Raw genomic sequence first — 23996 nt, forward strand, 5'->3', positions numbered from 1 at the left:
TGAAGATCATAGGTACAAGAACAGCTGGAACGACAACTTTCATCATCCTATCATGCCTCGATGGGCAACATAGAACACCATTCCTCAGAACATAAGGGACAACATGTTCCCCAGAAGAAAGGGTTTCCATTATCGGAGCCAGCGTCGGATCTTCACGTTGGTATTTCTCAATATCCCTAAAAAGCATGGGAGCATCTGTTAAGATGGCATTAACACCAGATAGTATGGACTCGGGAGGTGATGAACTGTCGACCGTTTCGTGGGTCTCGACGTCGTTATGAAACATACGGCTGAGTCCATCAGCAACAACATTTTCGGTACCTCTGATATGTCTAACCTCAAACTGGAAGGCGGAAATACGAATAGCCCAGCGGGCTATACGACCAGTACGACGCGGCCTACCTAAGACCCAGCTTAAGGCTTGATTATCTGTCTCCAGGTCGAATTTAACGTGTTCCAGATAGAGACGGAACTTTTCTAAGGCAAATAAGACTGCCAAACCTTCGAGCTCATAGATGGAATACTTGGCTTCTTGAGCCGACAATGTCCTAGACGCATAGGCGATGGGTCGCCTCCCTAGTTCAGTCTCTTGAAGAAGGACTGCAGCTACTGCTGACGACGACGCGTCGGTTTGGACGATGAATTTCTTCGAGAAATCAGGCATAGCAAGTACAGGGGCATTACAGAGAGCTAATTTAAGATCTTCGAAAGCGGCTTGTTGAGAAGGTCCCCACTCGAATTTGATGCCTTTCCTACGAAGAAGGTTTAAGGGCGCCGCTCTATTAGCAAAGTTAGGAATGAACTTTCTGAAGAAATTCACCATACCAATGAACCTGGCGATACCTTTAATGTCCTTCGGAGGTTTAAAATCACGGATGGCCTGTGTTCTAGAATGATCAACTGCTACACCATCGGGTGACACAATATGCCCTAGGAATGACATAGAGGGCTTAGCAAAGGCAACCTTGGACAACTTAACAGTTAACCCAGCCTTACGAAGGCGATTGAGAACTTCTCGCAGATGATCTAGATGTTCTTCAAAGGTCTCTGAAAATACGACGACATCATCTAAGTAGTGATATAAGTACTCAAATTTGATGTCGGAAAAGACCCTATCTAGTAACCTAGTGAGCACAGCTGCCCCGGTGGGGAGCCCGAAAGGCACGCGGTTGTATTCGTATAAATTCCAGTCCGTGGCAAACGCTGTAAGGTGTTTAGACTCTTCGGCAAGGGGAATTTGATTATAGGCCTGATTTAAGTCCAAGATGGTGAAGAACTTGGCCTTACGAAACCATGAAAAACAAGAATGAAGGTCGGGAAGGGGCACAGATTGCAACACCACCTTCCGATTGAGAGCCCTGTAATCAATGACAGGCCTGAAGCCTCCTTGGGGTTTCGGGACTAGAAAAATAGGCGAAGAATACGCTGACTTAGAGGGCCTAATAATACCATCTTTCAACATCTGATCGATGATTTCTTTCAGAGCCTTCATTTTAGGTGGAGATAGCCTATACGGTGGAAAGCGAACAGGAATCGAATCCGTGACCTCAATTTTGTATTCAATAAGGTCAGTAACACCAAGAGTATCAGAGAACACCTCGGGAAACGACTGACACAATTTGCGAATACTATCAGCCTGCTCCTCAGGTAGATGTCTAAGGTCTAACAACATCTCATCCTGGGTAGGCGAAATAGATGAACATGATGCAGAATTACACTTTAATAGAGGGATTTTACAGTTAGAGGCAAATTTGAATGTGCACGACTTACTCTGAAGATCGAGCACCAGACCAGTGTGAGACATGAAGTCCGCTCCCAGTATGATGGGGCAAGACAAATGCTTGGCCACAAACAATTTGATCTTCCATGTAAATTTAAAAACCCGAATTTTGACATGTAAGGAACCTAGAATTTCTAATGGAGATGAATTAGCCGAAACATATTTAACAGGAGCTGAGTCATAGTCAGGGAGTTTACAAACAGATTTCAATTTAGAATACCAATCAGCCGAAATAATGGAACAAACACTGCCTGAATCTAAGAGAGCTGTTATAGGCTCGTTATTTACCTCAATCTTAAGAAAAGGAACAGGTGCGGGGGTATCCACCGCAATCCTAAGACATTCTTTAGGGCATTCAAAAGATGAATTTGAAGGCTGGTCGTTCTCTGCATTTACAACCTGTTTACTAGGGGCTGAGTCTCGGGAAGATGGATTAGTCGGCTCAGCCGACGCCACTAGTCACTTTTTATTATTGGCATAGCTGGAATTTGCACCAGAAGTTGAGCAGGAGGGGGTGCTATTTGAGTTTGGGCAATTCTTGGCGATATGTGAGAAGGCCCCACACTTAAAACAGCCTTGTGATGACCCTGCTCCATTCCTTGTCCCACTTGACTTGATCAGAGGACACTTATTCCGCAGATGGTCAGGCGACCCGCAAGCATAACATTTACGGGGATTGACTGGTCGGCGAGGTGGAGGCCGAGTGTTACTAAAGGAAGGCGGGGGTTCTTTCGCGACACGCAAAGAATCGGCGTATCTAACTCCTTCCGCTGAGACTGCCAATGCTTCAAGTTCCGAGAACGTTTGCGGGCACGCCGCGAAACACAAATATGACCTATAGGATGGTGAAATACCTTCCACAATAGCTTGTACAATTTGATCCTCAGGGAAGTGAAGAGCAAACACCCTAGTATAAAACTTAATATCTTGGATGAAGTCTGCCAGGTTTTCATCCAAGCGCTGTACCCGATAATAGTATTTCTGAATAAGGGAGGACCTGGCCCTAGCCGGGATGAAGTTAGCTAGCAAATGGGCATGGAAATCCTCAATAGAAGATTGCTCAGCGATGGCTCTAACTATTTTGTCAGATAGAACACCAATAGCATAAGGATAGATAATTTGCAAAATTTGACATGGAGACAGAGAAAAAACAAGGGCATGATCCTGAAATTCCACTAGAAATCTTAAAAATGAAATTACGTCACTGGTGGTATTAACAGAAAACTTGGATATACCTCTGAGCAACATTGCCAATGGATGAGGCAAGCTACTAAATCCGGGTGACATAGTAGGTAAAGGTTTCAATGGCAAGGAAGTCAATTCAGAACGGATGTTACTCAATGATGCACGACGTTCAGATTCGTTGTCCAATGGGGCAGGGATAGTTTGAGCAGCAACGGTTATCCTATTAACTTCTCCCTTGGGAGGCGCTTCCTCACTACCTGCATTCACTATGGTGGGTTGATCAGATTTGGGAGGAACTTCCCCAGTTAACAATTGAGTGACCTTACTAGATAATTCGGAAATATTTTCCAGGAGCGTACTAGCTTCCTTCCTCTGAACGTCATTCAGTTTTAGAGACAACAGATCGTTAACCCTATTCGAAAAATGATATAGCCTGCCTTGTACACGCTTAATTTGGTTAGGAGACGGATCATTTTCGTCAAAAAAACTAACTACAGAAGCTAGCCCAGTAATATTCTCCGTGATCGTGGAAAGAGAGTCGTCAATTTCTTTCTCTCCCAAATTGGGGATGGAAATGGGCAAATCAAGGGACTCTCTAAGCTTGTTAGTGTCGATTGCAACCGTGCCTCCAGATTGCACATTTCTGATAGTTAACTCGTATATCAACTCCTCTTTGCGCAAATAGTTAAGGAGGAGAACATCGCGAGGGCCGGGCATGATGACAGAACAATTTTGAAAAACTCAAAAAAAATTCCAGCAACTGAGACAATTGTTAGAGTTCGAATCAAAGCAATGTTTAGCCGTCAAAAGGGGCTAAATTGAGACCCATTCAACCACGCTCTGCTACCACTTGTTACCGTGTTTTAGCGGTAGTTATGCGTAAAAGAAGGTGCGGGTGTGAATGGGTTTCAAGCTACGAAATTATAGTGCATGTAAAATTAATTTAAAATTTAACAAGGTTATATTTTCTTTTCAAAAACAAAGCAATAACAGACATGGCAGGTACAATGTAGCAAAACAAGGGGAGTTACAATATTTACAGGTTTTGGGCTTTACGCCCTGACTTCAGCGATCAGCTCAGTTTTACCACAAACACAAGTTTTAACAGAGGGGCAGAAAACCCCATTCATCCCTAGGAGCCCCTGGCTCCGAATTACACAGAAAAGCCTCCACGAGGCATATGACACTCCATTATCAAAAGAGCGATCCGCTCTTAAAATTTAAGCCTCTCAAAGGCCACACCAAACTCTACCTTCAAGCTGTCCTCTAAGGACGTATTCACAGGGGTAAAATACCCAACCTACAGAGGTCTATTACATGAAAAGAAGGTTGATTACATGACCTCTAAAATAACAATTTGAGAGGAGGCGATCTTGCACTCCTAATACACTTTGTTTTTTTTAAAACCTAATCTGGCTCTGGGCCGCTAACGCAAGGGCTAATCCCATACTACAGAGGTGACTTAGAGAAGAACACTTTACATTACATAAACGAAGAATAGTTTGAGAAAATAAGTTCACCTCAAAACAAATGTGAGTGGGAGCTCGAGAGGGTTAGCACTCTCTATCCCAATATGTAGCTTTACAAGAAAAAGATGAAAAGAGTAATTACATTTTAGGAAAAGGTTACATGATGGAAATGCTTCGAACCCGCCGCGAGTGTTAAACTGCCGACCTAGCAAGAAAAGAAGTTATTAATAGGCCATTACCTGGTGTTGAACGGCTGAAGAAGAAAGAGGCGCTTCCCGCCTCCTGCTATGTACTTAATACACTGAAAGATGGAACAGAAGTGGCCCGGAGACCCCAAAATCAGCAGTTTATATCCTCTCGCGGAAGATTCTAGGCGTTAGGGGAAAGAAAACACCCTCCCACAAAATCTTTATTGGCTAGGGAAAAGAAACCCCTACAAAGAGGAAGAAGAAACACATTATTGGTGGAAAATTAATTAAAGAAATTCGGGATTGGCTAGATCCAAAATAAGGGGAAAAAGAGGGGTATACAGCCAACTTAAACCATGACAGAAAGAAATTTAACAAAGAACAAACTCTTGAAATAAAAATTTCTCCAACAAAATAGTTCTTTGATTTCGCACTAGGTTGCACTATTGTAATTCTTCAGTAGTGTCCTCTAGAAGAGAAAGTTCACACTTCCTACTTCAAGCGAAACAAAAACACATCAAAAGTGACACAGTTCAAAAACACAAAATTTTCCACGTGGTGACATCTTCTGAGAAAGTAGAGAATTAATAGAATAGATAAAGTTCAACCTTCCTCCAGAAGAGGAGTTTCAACTGGCGCAACTTTTAAATAAACGGTGTAGAGGTGTACCGCCCGGTACAATGATAATAGTGGAGTAGGGAGAGTTGAAGCGCTGTGTCGACACGCAGCCTATTCCTGGCGATGAACACCAAGAGGTCTACTCAAGGCTGAACGTCCCCAACCAAGGGACGAAAGCAACAGGTGACATGTGGAACAGAAAAAGAAAAATTACAGCACAGATTGTGAATATACATTAGAACCTCATAAACTAGATTCCGTCGTATTACTGATCCCCTCAGACGAAGAAGAAGAAACAGTTGAATGCTGTTAGACTAAACATCGTACATGAAATGGCTGAAGAGGCTCAAGATCTGAACTGGCTCATAGAAATGGAAGGAGAAATAATAAGGCACTGAATATTTCATTTCGGCAAGTGTTTAGCTAATGTTAAGTCAATTTCTATAATAATGTTATCGTTAAGGCTAGTGTACCTTTATGATGCCTGCAGGCTACGAAGCACGGTTTGGACCTCGGTGGTTCGGCCTGTGGTTCACAAAGAAATTCGAGGACTGTGCGACCTTCAGGTTCCGAGCACCAGACAGAGCGCTCCCTCCGCCCTTCGCCGCACACCCCCGGGGTGGCGTAGCATGTGCCCCAGCTCCCTGAAACAGCGGCAAGCATTACATTCCAGGACGTAAATTTTAAATTACTTGTTTTATGCTATTAAACAGGAATGTGCAAATAATATGTTGCCAAATCAAAACCTTCGGAACTTGCTTCGCATTAATTGAGGAAAGTGTTACAAGGTTCTATAGTCTTACAGCCAGGTGGCCCGCCTCACCCCTTCAGGGGAGGTATCTAAACTTCAGTCGTCAACAAAAAAGTCCTGGCCAGAGAGTGAGAGTTAACTCTTCAGGTGGGGAATGCTGCTTTTCTTTTTGCTAGCAGGAGGCAGGTAGGTTCAAATACTCCAATGGTTTACCGAGCTCGATAGCTGGAGTCGCTAAAGTGCGGTCAGTGTCCAGTATTCGGGAGATAGTGGGTTCGAACCCCACTGTCGGTAGCCCTGAAGATGGTTTTCCGCGGTTTCCCACTTTCACACCAGGCAAATGCTGGGGCTGTACCTTAATTAAGGCCACGGCCGCTTCCTTCCCACTCCTAGCCCCTTCCTGTCCCATCGTCGCCATAAGACCTATCTGTGTCGGTGCGACGTAAAACAACTTGCGAAATAGTTTTCCGTGGTTCCCCATTTCAACTTCAGGCAAGTGACGGGATGGTACCTTTCTCAAGAGCACGGCCGCTTCTTTCGAATTCATAGCTCGGGGTGTACCGGGAAAATCAGCTACAGAAGTGGAGCCCGAACATGTTCTCGGACACTCCCAGAGCTACAAGCCACGCTAAAAAGAGGTCGCAATAACTAATATAATTTTTTGGCAATAATGGGACAGGGAGAGGCTAGGGCTAGAAAAGTATTTCCGTAGTCTTTATTAAGGTACATCCCCCAAATCCGCATGGTGTAAAAATGGGAAATCACGGAAAGGCATCTTCAGGGCTGCCGATACTAGGGTTCGGACCCACCATCTCCCGAATGTACCTTGCAGCTACATGACCCGAGCCGCGCAGCTATGTCACTTAGTCTGTTGGTGAATTAAATAAGGCACAAAAGCCTAAACTGAATAGGAATAATAGTCAGTGCTACGTTTTTTCATGAGCTGTGTAGAAGATGTGTACGAGGGTAATCCAAAAAATATGGTATCCTGTTTGTCAAAATATTGTGAAGGGTGTTTCCCGCGGTCGCATATAAACATGCGCACGCCGCACTGAGGAACTCAGTCTTGGCTTGGCAGCCGCTGAGAATGGAGCTCCCGTTTGATGTTACCGCCAAGTGCGAAGTGCGCTCAGTTATTCGGGTTTTGAAGGCAAAAGGTACTGAACCGATTGAAAATCCATCGCCAATTGACGGAAGTGTATGGTGAGTCGTGCATGGATGTCAAAAATGTTCGTAAGTGGTGTAGAGAGTTTGCAACCGGTCGGACGGAAATTCACGACGAACAAAGGAGAGGGAGACCGTCAATTTCCGTCGAGACAGTCGTGAAGGTTGAGCAAATCATGCGTGAAGATCGACGGATCACCCTGGATGATCTCTGCACTTTGGTTCCTGAGGTTTCCCGAAGCGCCGCTCACAGAATTTTAACGGAAAAGTTGAAATATCGGGAGGTGTGAGCAAGATGGGCGCCACGCATGCTGACTGAAGACCACACGCGGCAACAAGTTGATTCTTCCAGCGCATTTCTTCAACGCTTTGCAGCCGAACAGGACAACTTTTTAGACTCAATTGTCACGGGTGACGAAACCTGGGCGTTCCACTTTACACCTGAGACCAAGCAACAATCACGCCAGTGGCGGCATCCCTCTTTGCCATTTTTATTTGAGAAGTCTCTCTTCTTATTTTCCTTTCTCCAACTGCATGGGGGCGTAAGTATTGTGGATTAAGCTCAGTTTTATGGCCGGTTGCCATTGCTCATGGCAACTGTATGTGGAGTGATGTAGGTCTGTTCACTACCGCGTATTTTTGTGGTAGTCTGATGTGTTGTACGCAAACGAAGATGTACACTGAGTGGCCAAACGTCATGGGAAGACACTGAATGTGATGTTAATAACGAGTTGCTCGTCCGCGAGCCCCACCACCCAATACCGGTATGGCCAGCCATCGACTCTACAAGGTGTTGGAATCATTCTGGAGGGATCTGGACCTTTGCATCTTGCTCTGCTACCCACAATTGGTCTTGTGTAGTTGATGCGGAGTTCATGGAGCGTACACCAGCATCGACAGCATCCCATAAAAGCTCGATTGGATTAAGATCGGGGGAACTGGAGGGCCAATCCATGGTCTAACATCACTGGAGTGCTCCTCCAACCAGCTGCGTGCCACCAGAGCGGTGACATGGCACATTGTCCTGTTGAAAACATGGCATCTCCGTCGGGCTATTCCAGGGCTAGAAAGGGATGTAGATGGTCTGAAAGAATGTCCACATAACGTACACCTGTCAGCGCTCCCTGCAGTCGGACAGTGGGGCCTAATTGCGACCTTGAGAACGCCGCCCAGACCAGAACTGAGCCACCTCCCGTCTGGACACAACATTGTTGACATGCAGGATCCATAGGTTCATGGAGCATTCGCCACACTTTCACGCACCCACAAGCTCGATATAACAGGAAACGGGATTCATCGGACCATACGACACGACGCCACTGTTCCATGGCCCATAGTCGATGTTCGCGGGCCCATGCACGTCGTTGAGTCGTGTGTCGAAGTGTCAGCAAAGGAGCACGAGTTGGTCGTCGGCTGGTAAAGTCTATGCGGTGCAGTTGCCTCCTTACAGTCCTGGTAGAAATGGGTTCCTGACTCCCAACATTCAGCTGAGCCGTGATCTGACTCACATTAGCCCACCGACCGCCGATTATTGTTTTGTGGATGCGACGTGACGTCCGTTTGTTAAACTCCTGTTGTCTTCCCGTGCGGAGGTAACATTCTCTCTGTGATAATGAAGATCCACCCTCGACACTGTTGACCTCGGAAACACGAATTTGCGTGTAATCTCCCCAATGCTATGACCCATGCGCCGTACGCCGATGATCATCACACTTTCAAAGTGTGTTAACTCGCGACCTGTTGCCATCTTCACGACACTAGTGTCTGTGACGTAGACTGCTCAGCTAGCGGCAACGCTCAGGGGTCATACACGGCACACTTTCTAATGGGACACCCCTTCCCGTGACTTTTGGCTACTCAGTGTATATTAAGACGAGCACAAAGGCTCATCCTCCAAGCTGGACGAATTAACCAAACAAGGTTAAAATCCATGGCCCGGCGGGAATCGAGCTCGAGGTCTTCTGAACCGAAGGCCAGTATGCTGACCATCCAGACAAAGACCTGGAAGAACATAACTCTCTTCAGCTTATACCTGTTATTTCTGGGGTCGATGGAACCACCCACGCTCATTTTAGTTTTTGTCCGAAGTTTAAGACCGGACGTGATTCTTGAGATGAAAACCACGACCAGAGATGCAGCGGAATTCGAACCTCAGCTTAACGGGTGGTAAGCCGGCAACTAAGCCACTGAGCTAGTCACACCCCCTTTTTGTTTGAGAAATAACAGATACATTATAAAAATGAAAAATGAAATGGCGCATGGCCGGAAGTGTCCGCGGACAAGTTCGCCTCGCCAGATGCAGGTCTTTTGATTTTACTCCCTTAGGCGACCTGCGAGCCGTGATGAGGATGAAATGATGATGAAGACGACACATACACCGAGCCCCCGTGCCAGCGAAATTAACCAATTAAGGTTAAAATTCCCTACCCTGCCAGGAATCAAACCCAGGCTAGCACGCTAACCATTTAGCCATGGAGCCGGACTATTAAAAATGTCTAAATGACAGTGAATTACAAAAAGGGGTATTCAACTATGTTGCCTTCTGAATTAACATGTTATTACCGGGCGAGTTGGCCGTGCGGTTAGGAGCGCGCAGCTGTGAGCTCGCATCCGGGAGATAGTGGGTTCGAACCCCACTGTCGGCCGCCCTGAAGATGGTTTTTCCGTGGTTTCCCATTAATACCAGGAAAATGCTGGGACTGTACCTTAATTAAGGCAACAGCCGCTTCCTTCCGATTCCTAGGCCTCTCCTGTCCCATCGTCGCCATAAGACCTATCTGTGTCGGTGCGACGTAAAGCAAATAGAAGAAAAACATGTTTATTCATTTCAAGTGTTAATCGTTTCGGAAATTTTCGTCCGCAATGATAGCTCGTAACTGTGATTTCATTTTTATAAATAAAGTGTACTTTTCCCCCATATGTGAAATCAAACACACATACAACGTAATATTATATCACTTCCAGTCAGCTCTATTTTTCTCTCTTGCTCTTGCCGCACCTTCCCTTCCAGTTAATATTTGTAGTAAGCAGACAGATTGTGTTAAGAAGGTAGGCGTGCAGCTGTGTGGATTTTATACTGGTCTAGAAGACATAAATATGTTATTAAACACACATGAATTCAAACTACTAATCATTCCGTCAGAATATATGGCTTTGTATGATATTATTTGAGTCTTGGTGGGGAGCATGTGTTGGCGACCGCGGGGCCATTAGCTGAGTCCTGACATTTCTTCTACTTACTTGTGCCAGGCTCCTCATTTTTATCTACCTCCATCCGACCTCCCTTGGTCAACTCTCGTTCTTCTCCCACCCCGACGGTATTATGTTTACGAGGCCTTGGGAGTCTTTCATTTGCACGCCGTTCATGGCCCTTATCTTCCTTTTGCTAATACCTTCATTTTTCGAAGTGTCGACCCCTTCCATCTTTCCTTATTAGTGTTAACAGACGACGGTTGCCCTGTTTGCACTTCATTAAAAATAAAAATCACCACCACCACTTAAGCTGAATCAAGTAATTTGGCCATACTCAGTACTTTTTACAATTTTTAAAAAATTTTACGTCGCACTGGGACAGACAGGTCTAATGGCGACGGTGGGATAGGGAAGGTCTAGGAGTGGGGAAGGAAGTAACCGTGGCCCTAATTAAGGTATAGCCCCAGAATTTGCCTAGTGTGAAAATAGGAAACCACGGGAAACCGTCATCTGGGCTGCCGATAGCGGGGTTCGAACTCACTATCTCCCGAATGCAAGCTCACAGCCACGTGACCCTAACCGCACGGCCAACTCGCTCGGCCCATACTCAGTAGAAGGGAAGCTAAGCAACATGAGTTACGCAGTATAGTAACTAATTATTGAGAAAAATGCAAACAGATACCGTACGTGTAAAAAGTTTAACGATAATAATCATGTTATTGGCTTTACGTCCCCCTAACTACTTTTACGGTTTTCGGAGACGCCGAGATGCCGGAATTTAGTCCCACAGGAGTTCTTTTGCGTGCCAGTAAATCTACTGACACGAGGCTGACGTATTTGAGCACCTTCAAACACCACCGGACTGAGCCAGGATCGAACCTGCCAAGTTGGGGTCAGAAGGCCAGTGTCTCAACCGTCTGAGCCACTCAGTCCGGCTGTAAAAAGTTTACGGCAGCATATGCATTAACCAGTTGTTGGAATACATTGTTATGTAGTGATATAGCACAAGAAAAGTCGGAGAAATCATCTTTTAAATAATTTTATTCCCATAGGAAACATAAAATTTTCCGACCTCATTAATTGATTCAGAAACCCCAGAAAGTTTTGACGTTTACTTAGTTATAGTTAAAATTACACTATTCTTCTTGAAACATTCATGCGTCCAAAACCACGTGATGTAGAATGATGTTTACTAATTTTTTAGAAATAACTTCATTGCATGAGAATCCGCAATGCATTATTTCGACGGCAATTTTCGGCAATTGATATTTGTAGAGCTAAGCGCCAAAAAGCTGGTTTGGAGATATTCAGAAAAACTATTTAATTTTAAAAATAAAGGCATCATTTATTTAACAATTAATACATGAAGCAAAGATTATCTCATTGCGTGAATTAGACATTTTTACGTACGGTAATATTTGTTTTTATGAAAAATGGTTCAATTAACATGAAATCAAATTTTGTATTCAAATCATAAAGGTGACTTCATTCTGGTTCAGTGAATTTACATCAGATGACAAAACCAGATCTAAATAATTCAAATTTATGGCTTTAAAAATTTCAGATATAAAGGACATACGTTTGACAATTTTGACATGTGCGAGATAGAGCTTTCAAACTCCGCTTGTATGTAAATCTATGTAAGTTACACGATACTTATTTTGATGACCATCGTCATATTCTGACTGGACGTTAAAATCATTACATATTGAAACGTGTCGTGAAGTGTTTCCCCCCGTAATTGTGAAGGTTAAACCACTTACAACTTGGACAATTCTTTTCGACGAGCCACCTTTGCCAAATAAACAGCCAAGATTTTAGGTCCAGAACAATTGTGTTTAGGTTTCAGACATATGCATAATATTTGCCTCAAAGAGGCACGTGATAGTTTTGAACACATATAGTTGCATACAAAGATATATGTAAATAACAACCATTAAAATAATTGAGAAAATGGGAACATATTGTGTAGCAGACGGATCATAGTAAGTAATCGATTATGGTTACTTAGCATTTTCCTTGAAACTATGTAATGAATAAATCAAGGAAGTACAGGCTCCAAACGAGATATTAAGATACCTTGGACACGATATTGTACATAAGCTATGCTTCACACACTATTTTGAAACTAGCAATGCGATAGGAAAACAAAATTTATCGCTGTCAAAAATGTCGATATTTCCTTAAATATTCTTTTAAAGTTTGACACGACAGAATGCCTCATTTCTTTGCTGTTCCTCTTTGACGAGGAAGAAGGGTTACGATTCTCAACCACCTATAAGGTTAATCGAAAAATATAGAGACGGACTTTTAAAGAATGAGGATAAAGTGGGAAAATGACAGACTCCGTATAATTTCATAGAATATTTAAACGTTTTACTATATCATGAGACAATTTTACTTCCCAATGCTCATGAACTATCTGCCCACATTGCTGACCTTCAGTATAGCGAGAGCGTTTATTTTTATGAATCGATACTCCAACAATGGTCCAACCGAAGCATCCTTCTATGGGTGGGGGCGATAGAATAACACTCACGGTATCCCCTGCTGTCGTAAGAGGCGACTTGAGGGGCCCCAAGGACTCTTAACATTCGAGCATGGGGTAGCGAACACGGGGCTCTTAGCTGAGTTCTGGCATTTCTTCCACATACTTGTGCCATGCTCCTCACTTTCATCTATCCTATCTGACCTCCCCTGGTCAACTCTTGTTCTTTTCCAACCCCGACGGTATTAGAACATTCGCGGCCAAGGGAGTCTTTCATTTTCACGCACTTTGTGGACCTTGTCTCCCTTTGGTCGATACCTTCACTTTTCGAAGTGTCGGATCCCTTCTATTTTTTCCTTCTGATGGAAGAAGGTTGCCTAGTTTTACTTCCTCTTAAAACAATAATCACCACCACCACCAACCGGAGTTATCAGATCATCATTTCATAAGCTTTCTCGGATAAATTAAAAACGGTCACAGGGAGAGGCAAAACTTTAAAACAGTGAAGATGTTATGTTCTTTAAAGTGTACTTAGCCTCACATGCCTTCGTTACGCGCAGAAATGTACACGACATTGCCTGGAATGTCTATCCAGCTTAATGACTTCATATTTAATCATCGGATTTCCTCTTGTTTCTGACTGTACATAATTCTTTGAATGAAGAATGATTTGATAATTCCAACGCTGTCAAAATGATAATTGGGTGTTTTTTGCTCCACATCGGCCCTGTCTTCACGTCTGCGTAGCTCAGTTGGTTGGACGCTCAACTTTCATAAATGATGATGATGATGATTGTTGTTATTGTTGTTTATTATTTTAAATTACATAGATTTCAGGTCATGGGCCCTCTCGCTTTACATGCTCGAAGTTAAGGGATATACGCAGATGGCTGCTATTTGAAAGTGCTTAAAATTAATAAGATTTGCTAGCACGTTATAGAACCCAAATTCAAGACAATATTTCAGCACTAAGCAGTGTTTTAATCATGTAAGTAACTGAATAAACATTAAAAATTTATTATTATATTATTATTATTATTATTATTATTATTATTATTATTATTATTATTATTAACATTATCAGAAAAGGGCTAAAACGATATAGGAAATGAGGATATTCAATGAACAGATTTTTTTCCATTTAAGAAAAGTTGAAAAACGTTCCAAACGACCCACTAAACATGATGGATATAATGTTTTAACATTCTTAAAATATTTAACAAATCACCCTTCTCTCCCTGAAGTACGTAAAGCGTTGGAGGGATAAATGATGCGGATCCATGGTATATGAAGGGCTGGAGGGGAAAAAATGATGCGTGTCTATGAGACAAATGACGTTTTTAAGTAAGTGAAGCTGTCTGTCAGTCAGTTGCATACCACTACAGGGTGAATGGGCCATACGATAAAGCAATTTATGTCCGCACATATTCATCCTTTTTTTAAATGTCCGTTTGGGGAAAACGATAAAAGTCTACCTCGTTTCAGGAAATCCTGTTAATAATTAGCAACTTGGACAATCCTAGTATGGACAGAGAGTCTTTAATGATGTAATATTTTTATTATTTTTTCCGGCTCCATGGCTAAATGGTTAGCGTGCTAGCCTTTGGCCACAGGAGCCCCGGGTTCGATTCCCGGCAGGGTCAGGAATTTTAACCGTAATTGGTTAATTTCGCTGGCACGGGGACTGGGTGTATGTGTCGTCTTCATCATCATTTCATCCTCATCACAACGCGCAGGTTGCCTACGGGGGTCAAATCAAAAAACCTACATCTGGCGAGCCGAACTTGTCCTCGGACACTCCCGGCACTAAAAGTCATACGACCGAGCTCGATAACTGCAGTCGCTTAAGTGCGGCCAGTATCCAGCATTCGGGAGATAGTAGGTTCGAACCCCCACTGTCGGCAGCCCTGAAAATGGTTTTCCGTGGTTTCCCATTTTCACACCAGGCAAATGCTGGGGCTGTACCTTAATTAAGGCCACGGCCGCTTCCTTCCCACTCCTAGCCCTTTCCTGTCCCATCGTCGCCATAAGACCTATCTGTGTCGGTGCGACGTAAAGCAACTAGCAAAAAGAAGCCATACGCCATTTCATTTCACTGGTACGTTAAAGAACTCCTACGGTACTAAATTCCGGCACAATAAAAGTAGTTAGTGGGACGTAAAGCCAATAACATTATTATTATTATTATTATTATTATATTATTATTATTATTATTATTATTATTATTATTATTATTATTATTATTATTATTATTATTATTATTATTATTATTATTATTATTATTCCAAACAGGAAGTTAAGTAAAGGTAACTCATGTCTCACAAATTCGGTAGAAATAATGCCACAGTAAGGATGAAACTAATTGCTACAACACCAGATTCACTTATGAATAACATAGACATCAGGCGTTATCTCGATTTCAATTTTACAGTACTTCCATCTTTCACACAAACACGTTGAAATCAATAATGATTTAGCCAACTCTGTTAAAGGAAATATTGCGATACACTATATAAGCTATTAAGTTTTGAAAACTTATGATAATAGTACATTCTAAACTTCAATTTTTTTCTCGAAATTAAAATATCTGGATTCTCAGTCTTTCATAGAAATAATCAGAAGCTAAGAATGGATATCCAGCATTTCATACAATGACAGTCTATTTGCGATTCATTTCTGTCGTAAAATGAGACAGAAGACACGATAAGCAGGTTTTTAAGTGTTCATAAAAGTTTTTATCTGCACCTCTACGGTTGTTTATGAAATTCATTTCAATGTAATGGTTCAGCATTTTAATGTTTTCGGGATAGGAATGATCTGATAAAGGATAGAATTGAAAACATTGGTGTGGTGTTAGTGTCGTTAAGTTTTTATATCAGTTGGTTATGACTGTTTCAATGAAGTGAAGGCATCTGATAAAAAATTCAATAACAGTTTACGATTTCATGTTGGTATGCCCCAGTTGCAATCAGTTATTTAATATACGACCAACACTTTCAGCACTCACACAGACTCGGAGCGTATGAAGATTATACACATTAAACAACCTCCATTAGTGGCATTAAAGGTTTTATGTCCCTGACTTTTGCAAAACTTATTCGTTGTTATGCGTGTCATGTTGTGATAGTACATATATCACACCCCCGAATTATATGTAGAAGGTAGAGATATTATTATCAGTATTTCATTTGTATATTTTGCCATTTATATTGGTAAGCTGGAAGATATCCACATATGTAGGTATGAGTAATTTGTTTTGCACGAGTGGGAAAACATTGCTTTAATAACTCTGGTAATTTGAATGAGTCATATGGCTACCCCAGTGTTTGTTGTGATGTACTTGTGTCGGGAAATTCATGAGTCATGTATATATCCCAGCCTGATGAGATGAGCTTGTTGTTGTATTAGGAAAATGTGGTGACTCATGGAATATACCCCAGAGTTTGTTATTGTCTTGGGAGGAAGAAGTAGTTCAGGGCTTGGGCTTGAGAAGAGGATCACTCATGATTGGCTAGCAAGCACCAATCCAGACGTCTCATCTGAGAGGAGGGGGATGTTGATGTCTATAAAGGTTGATCATACGGCGGCAACCAAAGACATTGTAAGGAACATTGTAAGGGTGATTGTAGAGGTGATTGTAAAGGAACGAGAAGGAAGATAACTACAACCAGTGACATTGTATAAGAGAACTACAACTGACGCACTGTTCGGGAAGGAAGTGGTGCTGATACACGGTACTGGAGTGACACGGCTGCAATGGACTGGACTTCAAACGTTCGTGGAGCGTAGTCTTGTTATGTTCGTGGAAAGTGGATGATTGTGGAGAGTGCTTGCGCATTAAGTATTGTAGCACTTGTGGCGACCTAGCATTATATGTTGGTGAAAGCTATCTCAGACTTTCCATAAATTTATGTTGAGGATCGACAGACGTGTGTATATATCTTTACAACAAGTGTTAAAATATGTGAACACAGTAGTACAAGGTACAGTGTCTGTGTGATGTGATAACTGCCGATTATGAGAATCGGTAAGTCGAATTGATATAGAGACAGTGAAGGGTATTTATCTTCATACATGTACATTGTTCATCGGACTATCTACAAATGGTAGCTTAGTTCTCGCTTTCGTTTTCCCACGATTTTCATTATTTTTTGTTGTTGTTGTTGTAAATATGGAGTCTTCCAGCAATATTTTATGTGTGTATTATATGTATAATGTTGTATGTTGATGAGGTGCTCATGCACGGAATTTGTTCAGAATATAGTTAGCTATTTTAGAATCAGTGTTATTGATGAACCTAGGTGCAGTTCCTACCTAATTAGTCGTTTTCAGGAGGTTAGGTAAGGCCTGCAGCAGATGTACCAGTACGCAGCATTATGTACACGCCCTGGGATATAAAGTTTATCATGCTCTATCAAAATTCGAGGGATCCATTCTGGTGAACTCTGGCGCCCATTCTACGGAATTTCGGTTAATTATGCTTATTAATTTTATTAAGTTTTTGAGTAATTTTATTTATATATTTTTATTTATGAATTTATTTATTTATATTCATCAAAAAAGTTACAATGTAAAATACGTGTGTATGGTCAAATTTGATGCCTAGGAAAATAACTATACTTCTTCTTAAGAGTGTTTTCGTCCAGTAAAGAATGTAGATCTTCTCCTATTTCCGCCGATTTGTTGCGGTCTTTCTAATGAATCGGTCCAACGTATTTCGAGTCTTGTGGTCCGTCGGATTCCATCCAGTCTCGCAACATTTACTAACCATTTCCACTTGAATGTAGCTATGGGCTGGATCACGTCAGTCACACAGGTTCTTCTGTGGATTTGTTTGTTCGGTGTTCTGTCTCGAAGCAAAATACCAAACAAGCTCTTCTTCATACTCCGCTGCATAAATCGCAGTCTTAGCGTTATGTTAAGGAAGCGCAGCTTTCTCCAGACAGCTGCTGGGTTTCATAATATTGCTATGGTCTGAGAAGAAGACGTTTCTGGGAGGATACTGGCATGGAATACTTTCATCATGAGATGGGTTGGTATGTCTTAACTTTTTAGGATGAAGTAAACTTTCCAAAAATACTCCAACGTAGATTTACTCCCCTTGTTACTTCTGCTCTGTGATATTTCTTCCCAAGATCGATCTTCTGTCCGAGATATATTCCTCGATCGGCTCAAGAGTTTGACCTTCAATGATGGCAATGATACCATCTGCCCTCATCACCTTGGTCTCTCGTAAGTTCATCTTCATCCCTCTCTGTGGATCAGTGGTCGAGTGCTGCGGGTTCAAACCTGGCAGAGCTAGTCGGATTCTTGAAGGGCGGAAGGCAGTCCATTCAGCATTCCACATCGTATGATATGGACGTTAGCAACGGAATATATATATTAAAAAAATCCTCCTTTATTTTTTTTTGCTAGTTGCTTTACGTCGCACCGACACAGACAGGTCTTATGGCGACGATGGGACAGGAAAAGGCTAGGAGTGGGAAGGAAGCGGCCGTGGCCTTAATGAAGGTACAGCCCCAGCATTTGCCTGGTGTGAAAATGGGAAACCACGGAGAACCATTTTCAGGGCTGCCGACAGTGGGGTTCGAACCTACTATCTCCCGAATACTGGATACTGACCGCACTTAAGCGACTGCAGCTATCGAGCTCGGCTATCCTCCTTTAATGAGCACCCATACTCTAATATAAATGTATACCCAAAATTTAATTTCTCTATGACCAGCAGTTTTGGCTCAGAGATAATGAATCAGTCAGTCAGTCAGTCAAGATATATATATATATATATATATATATATATATATATATATATATATATAGGTGCACATTAAGGGAGGATTTTTGGATATCCCGTCGCTAAGGGGGTGAAAAGGGGGGGGATGAATTATTTAAATGAGTATACTGTATTTATATCTCAAAAACGTAAAAGTTTACAGACGTAAAAACTGGTGTTGGAATCTCCTTTAAAAATAAAGAAACACGTGTTTTCTGTTTTCGGAAAATCCCATTAAGTGGGGTGAAAAAGGTGAAAAATGGGTTGAATATTTTTATGAGGATACTTATATCTCAAAACTGAAGATGTTACAGACATGAAAATTGGTATTTGGAATCACCTTTACAAATAAAGAAATGCGTAGTTTTGTTTTTTGAAAATCCAATTAATTGGGGTGAACAGGAGTGACAAGGGGGCAATTAAAAAAAAATACAATATCTACAGTATATCTCAGAAAAATAACATGTTGTTTTTACAGATGTGAAAATTGGTATTTGGAATCTCCTTTAAAAATAAAGAAACACGGATTTTTTGGGGGAAAATCAACCTTGGGGGTGGGCAGGTGGGGGGGGGGGGTGGGGTGAAAAAAGAGTTGAATTTTTTGTATGAGGATGCATATATCTCAAAAACTGAAGATGTTACAGTCGTGATAATTGGTATTTGGAAGCTCCTTTATGAACATTCACTGAAAGGGAGGAGGGTGAATGGAAGTGAAGAATGTTGAATTCTTTCTATGGGGATACTTATATCTCAAAACTGAAGGTTACAGACGTTAAAACTGGTATTTTTTGTTTTCGGAAAATCGACTTGGGAGGGGGGGGGGCGAGGGAGTGAAAATAAGTAAATAAGGAGTTGAATTCTGTTCATTCTGTTTATGAGGATAGGCCTACTTATATCTAAAAAACTGAAGATGTTCCAGACCTGAAAACTGGTATTTGGAATCCCCTTTAAAAAGAAACACGTATTTTTTTGTTTTCGGAAAATCTACTTAAGGGGCTGAAAAGAATTGAAAAAGCGAGTGATTTTTAAAATGAGTACCGGTATATCTACAGTATACGTCAAAAACTTAACATGTTACAGATATTAAACTTGGTATTTGGAAAGTCCTATAAAAATAAAGAAACATGTATTTTTTGACTTGAGAAAAGACTGTTTCTCATATGTAGAGTTCTATGTTGCATGGTAATCTTAGCCCTAAAAGATAATACCGAAAACGTGGTTTACAAAGAGTTTCTGGGGTGAATGAAAAACAATTTTTCGGTGAGTTTGTATACTTTAGGGATTTTCAGATAATGTCTTAGAACGGTACCGAAGAAGGATTACTTTTATCAAATTACGAAACCCACGCGAGCGTAGCCGCGAGTAACTACTAGTTCAACGATAAATGTGTATTTGACATAAAAGATCGTAAATTGCAAATTACTCCAATTTTTGATAGATCTAATATTTACGGAGATATTAAATAATAACTCCATATAAATCCCCACTCCATGTGATGACTTTGAATTCACATGCACCTAGGGAAGACGATATCATTCTTCAACATTTTCACGATTCGTTTCATATGAAAGAAGGCGGAGAATAGTTTCTCTACCCAGGAAAGAGGACATTATCTTGTCATTAAACATCAAACTGCGTCAACGCCAAGAATCGTTTTAGATCATTGGAAAAGCCGAGTTTCGAAAAATAAACTATTCACAAATGATTGACTATATGGAGGAGGGACAGGTTGAAATGACTGCTGCGAATCAAAGCGATGTTTTCTACCTGCCACACCATGACGTCAAGAAAGAGAAGAATGAGCAATAAAAATGTAGGATTATTTCGACGCTTCGTCACACGAGAGAGACTCTCCATACTTTGGTAACAGGACCAAACCTCCTTCCGGAAAATCTTTCAACGCTAATGCACTTTCGGACATATCGAAAAGCAACAGTCGGAGATGGAACCAAAGCCTTTCTGCAACTGTACCTGGATGAGGAAGGCAGAGACTTCACTAGATTTTAACAGTATCACTTCCAGATGAGGGAAGATGGTAAATGGCAAACACCAGAAGAAATTGTTACGTACAGGTTCACATGATTCCGATTGGCCTTAGGTCCTACATGCAGTCCTCTCCTTCTATCTGCCACTTTACGTGAATTGGCTTCAAGGGTCAGTAAAACATTCCCCAGAGCAGCAGAACTCTTAGATCAGAGTATATTTATGGACGACGAAGACTTTGTTGCTGGTGATGACCACAATGGGGTCAGGAGCTTATATTGCGAAGTTAGCTCTATGCTCAGAAAGATACGGCTACAATGGATAAATTTGCTACGAACTCCGAAAAACTTAAGAGTGTGTGGCAGTCTGAGAGACAAGATATCAAACAAGAAACTGGAGTATTAGTTATTAGGTGGAATATAGAATTAAAGTGTCTGCTTTTCGATCATCCGGATATTGCTGAAAAACAAGTTCGCGTTCTTGCTACGAAACGTCAGCTCTTACAAGGAACAACAAGATTTTACTATCCTCTGGGTTTAGTCTCACCCGTCTCAATTGTTGAAAAATTAATCGAGACATAGAATGTGATGAGATTCTTCCCTTGCAATGGCAAAATTGGATTTCAAGCATCAACCAGTTATCACTTATAAACGTCCCGAGATGGACTGGAATGTCCTATCAGATATCAAACGCTACGCATATCCACGTGTTCTGTGACGCTTCTGAGAGAGCATTTGGAACCGCATTGTACACTAGAACGGTAACCGACGATAATACCTCAATGCATTTGGCCTGCAATAAAAACGGATTGTCTCCAGTCAAAAGGATTACACTCCCGCGACTAGAAACTCTAGCCATTTTGATCGGTTCCCGCCTCTTGAAATATTTATTCCAGTTGACAGGATTTGACAGCACGCTAGCTAGACTACGGACCGACTCTATGGTGGCCTTCGGTTGGATACGGAGTGATTCAAATCGCTGGAAGACATTCTGCATATCTGGAGCGGGGCTAGTGTGATGCCAATATCGCGAAAACGGTTGGTTTTAGGACATTAAAACGTCGTTTGCTCTCCGCATAGTGATGCATAAAACGAGCATACGACCCATAGAGCCAAAATCTAGGGAATGGAGAGGGTTCTGCAAATTTTATACAGACAGTTACACGCAGGGTTCTAAATGGTAAGTAGCCTATACACAATTTGGTTCAGGTTGGTGAAACGGTATAGATGTGTATAAGGAACAGACAGACAGACAGACAGACAGACAGACAGACAGACAGACAGACAGACAGACAGACAGACAGACAGACAGACACATTCTGTTTTATATATAGACAAGCAAATGTACCCGTGCTTCGCTACGGTATTCCCCATTGTATACGTATTTCTACGTAAATTTCTGTACACACAGTGAGCGAAATTATATTAAATTGCATGTCTCTTACGGTTTTCCAAGAAACGCCATTGGGAGGACCCCATACGTTGTTTGCGATGTAAGGTGCACGTTGGGAAGTTTTGATGAAAATGGCAAGCTACATTTCCTACCGCAATTAAAAATCAGTTTGAGAGTTTCTACTATAACGGCAGGTTCACTTGCCTACTGCCATTCACAATAGAGATGTGGAGTTTTCATTATAAAGACAGGCCCCTTTACCTAATGCTAGTCAGAATCGAGTTGGGGTCTTGAATATAATCAAGAAATGTAGCTCTATCTAATGATTAAAACGAAGTGGATGTATTGCAAAAAATGAAATGTCTCTCACTGAATTGTGATGAAATGAGTTACGGATTTAAGAAAGCGGTAGGGCCCAACAGAGGAGAATTTTTTTTGTTTTGTTTTTTGCTTTTTGCTTTACGTCGCACCGACACAGATAGGTCTTATGGCGACGATGGGATGGGAAATGCCTAGGAAGTGGAAGGATGCGGCCGTGGCCTTAATTAAGGTACAGCCCCGGCATTTGCCTGGCGTGAAAATGGGAAACCACGGAAAACCATCTTCAGGGCTGCCGACAGTGGGGCTCGAACCCACGATCTCCCGATTACTGGATACTGGCCGCACTTAAGCGACTGCAGCTATCGAGCTCGGTGAGGAGAAATTTAGGCGCAAGGATTCTTAGATAAGAAGATGACTTATGGTGTTACTACTTTAGCCTAAAGAGGTAAGCAGGGGCAAGGAATAAAAGGAGAGAACGGAAGTTGAAGAGAAACACAGTAAAATTTATAGTAAATGCCATAAAGCAACTTACGGTGCGAATTAATGGACTACAGTCAACAGTAATGTTGAAGTATGAACAGCCTCCGTTGGTGCAATTCGCAGACGATTATCACCTCCCAACATTCCGCAAATATCCCGCAGAGTGGCAGCTTGACGTCTCTTTCGCCATCTACCCAACGAAAAACCACGAATTTAGAGAAATAATGACGAAAAAGGCAAGCAGCCAGAGACGGTGCCATGGTAACCGGTAGGTTCATCGTCGTCGGTCACGTAATACAGAGCGTGAAAACCGCAGAAAATAGTAATATTCTCCGTCATTTGAACAGTAAGCGAAATTATGTACATAACAAAAGTTGTTTAAGGTGAAGAGAAGTTTCACATACGGTCTTCGTATTTTACAGAAAATCCATAGTAAAAAAAAAAAAAAAAAAAAAAAAAAAAAATGAAAAAAAAAAGAACCTGTCCTTGTTTTCGTATAAACATCTAGTCTTCAGTGACTTCTAAACTATATGCATATATATACCTGCTTCTGAATGAGTATACTCTAGATATGAAATTTGGTCGAGATCTATCGAGCCGTTTCGCCGTAACGGTGGAACAGCCGGACAGACAAACAGCTCTGATACGGTGTTGAGTTGGCCTAAAACGGATAAATATCTGAAAAATTGATAAAATGAACGAAATTTCTGACAGCCGAACCCCTACAACTTTATTTATACAGTGTAGATAGGCTTCACATACGACTGTGAAGGCCGATAAAGGGGCCAGCTTGAACAATACAACAAGTCCTCCGTGGCTAACTAACGTGTGCTCTGTTCATGCATTCCCGCTAGATGGTATTATTGGTGCAAATGAACAAAGAACAATCAATCAGTGAATTGTACAACTAGTTATAGAATATTTATAGGGTACTTCAAAGACTCCCAGTGTAATATTAAGCATTTCAGAAGAAAACAAATGTCTCATAAGAATATTCTAAATAAATTCTAGTCCTTTATATACACACGCGCAGCCTTCTCTCTGATTTATCTAGAACCAGTATTAACAAATATGATGTTATGAAGTAGTAGGAGTAGCAGTAGTAAATACTGGAATGTAATTTATACTATGCCGTACCAAAATTCATTCAGTCTTTAAACTAAGTTTTCATCACGGGTGGCCCAGATTGGTTGCGCAGTAGATGTTAGTTTT

The 23996-nt window shown here is 41.7% G+C and overlaps 1 protein-coding gene across 1 annotated transcript in view; it reads right to left on the minus strand.

Annotated features, from left to right (window-relative positions):
* The window catches only part of LOC136874354 (thrombospondin type-1 domain-containing protein 7B), a 193262-nt gene extending 187359 nt beyond the window's left edge, over positions 1-5903 (minus strand). Inside the window, exon 1 of the mRNA XM_068227767.1 lies at positions 5714-5903. Within this exon, the coding sequence (XP_068083868.1) occupies positions 5714-5903 (190 nt within the window). The remainder of the gene's footprint in view (positions 1-5713) is intronic.
* Between the last annotated feature and the right edge of the window lie 18093 nt (positions 5904-23996).

The sequence above is a fragment of the Anabrus simplex genome, chromosome 5 (genome assembly GCF_040414725.1).
Source record: "Anabrus simplex isolate iqAnaSimp1 chromosome 5, ASM4041472v1, whole genome shotgun sequence".
Classification (NCBI taxonomy): Eukaryota; Metazoa; Arthropoda; class Insecta; order Orthoptera; family Tettigoniidae; genus Anabrus; species Anabrus simplex.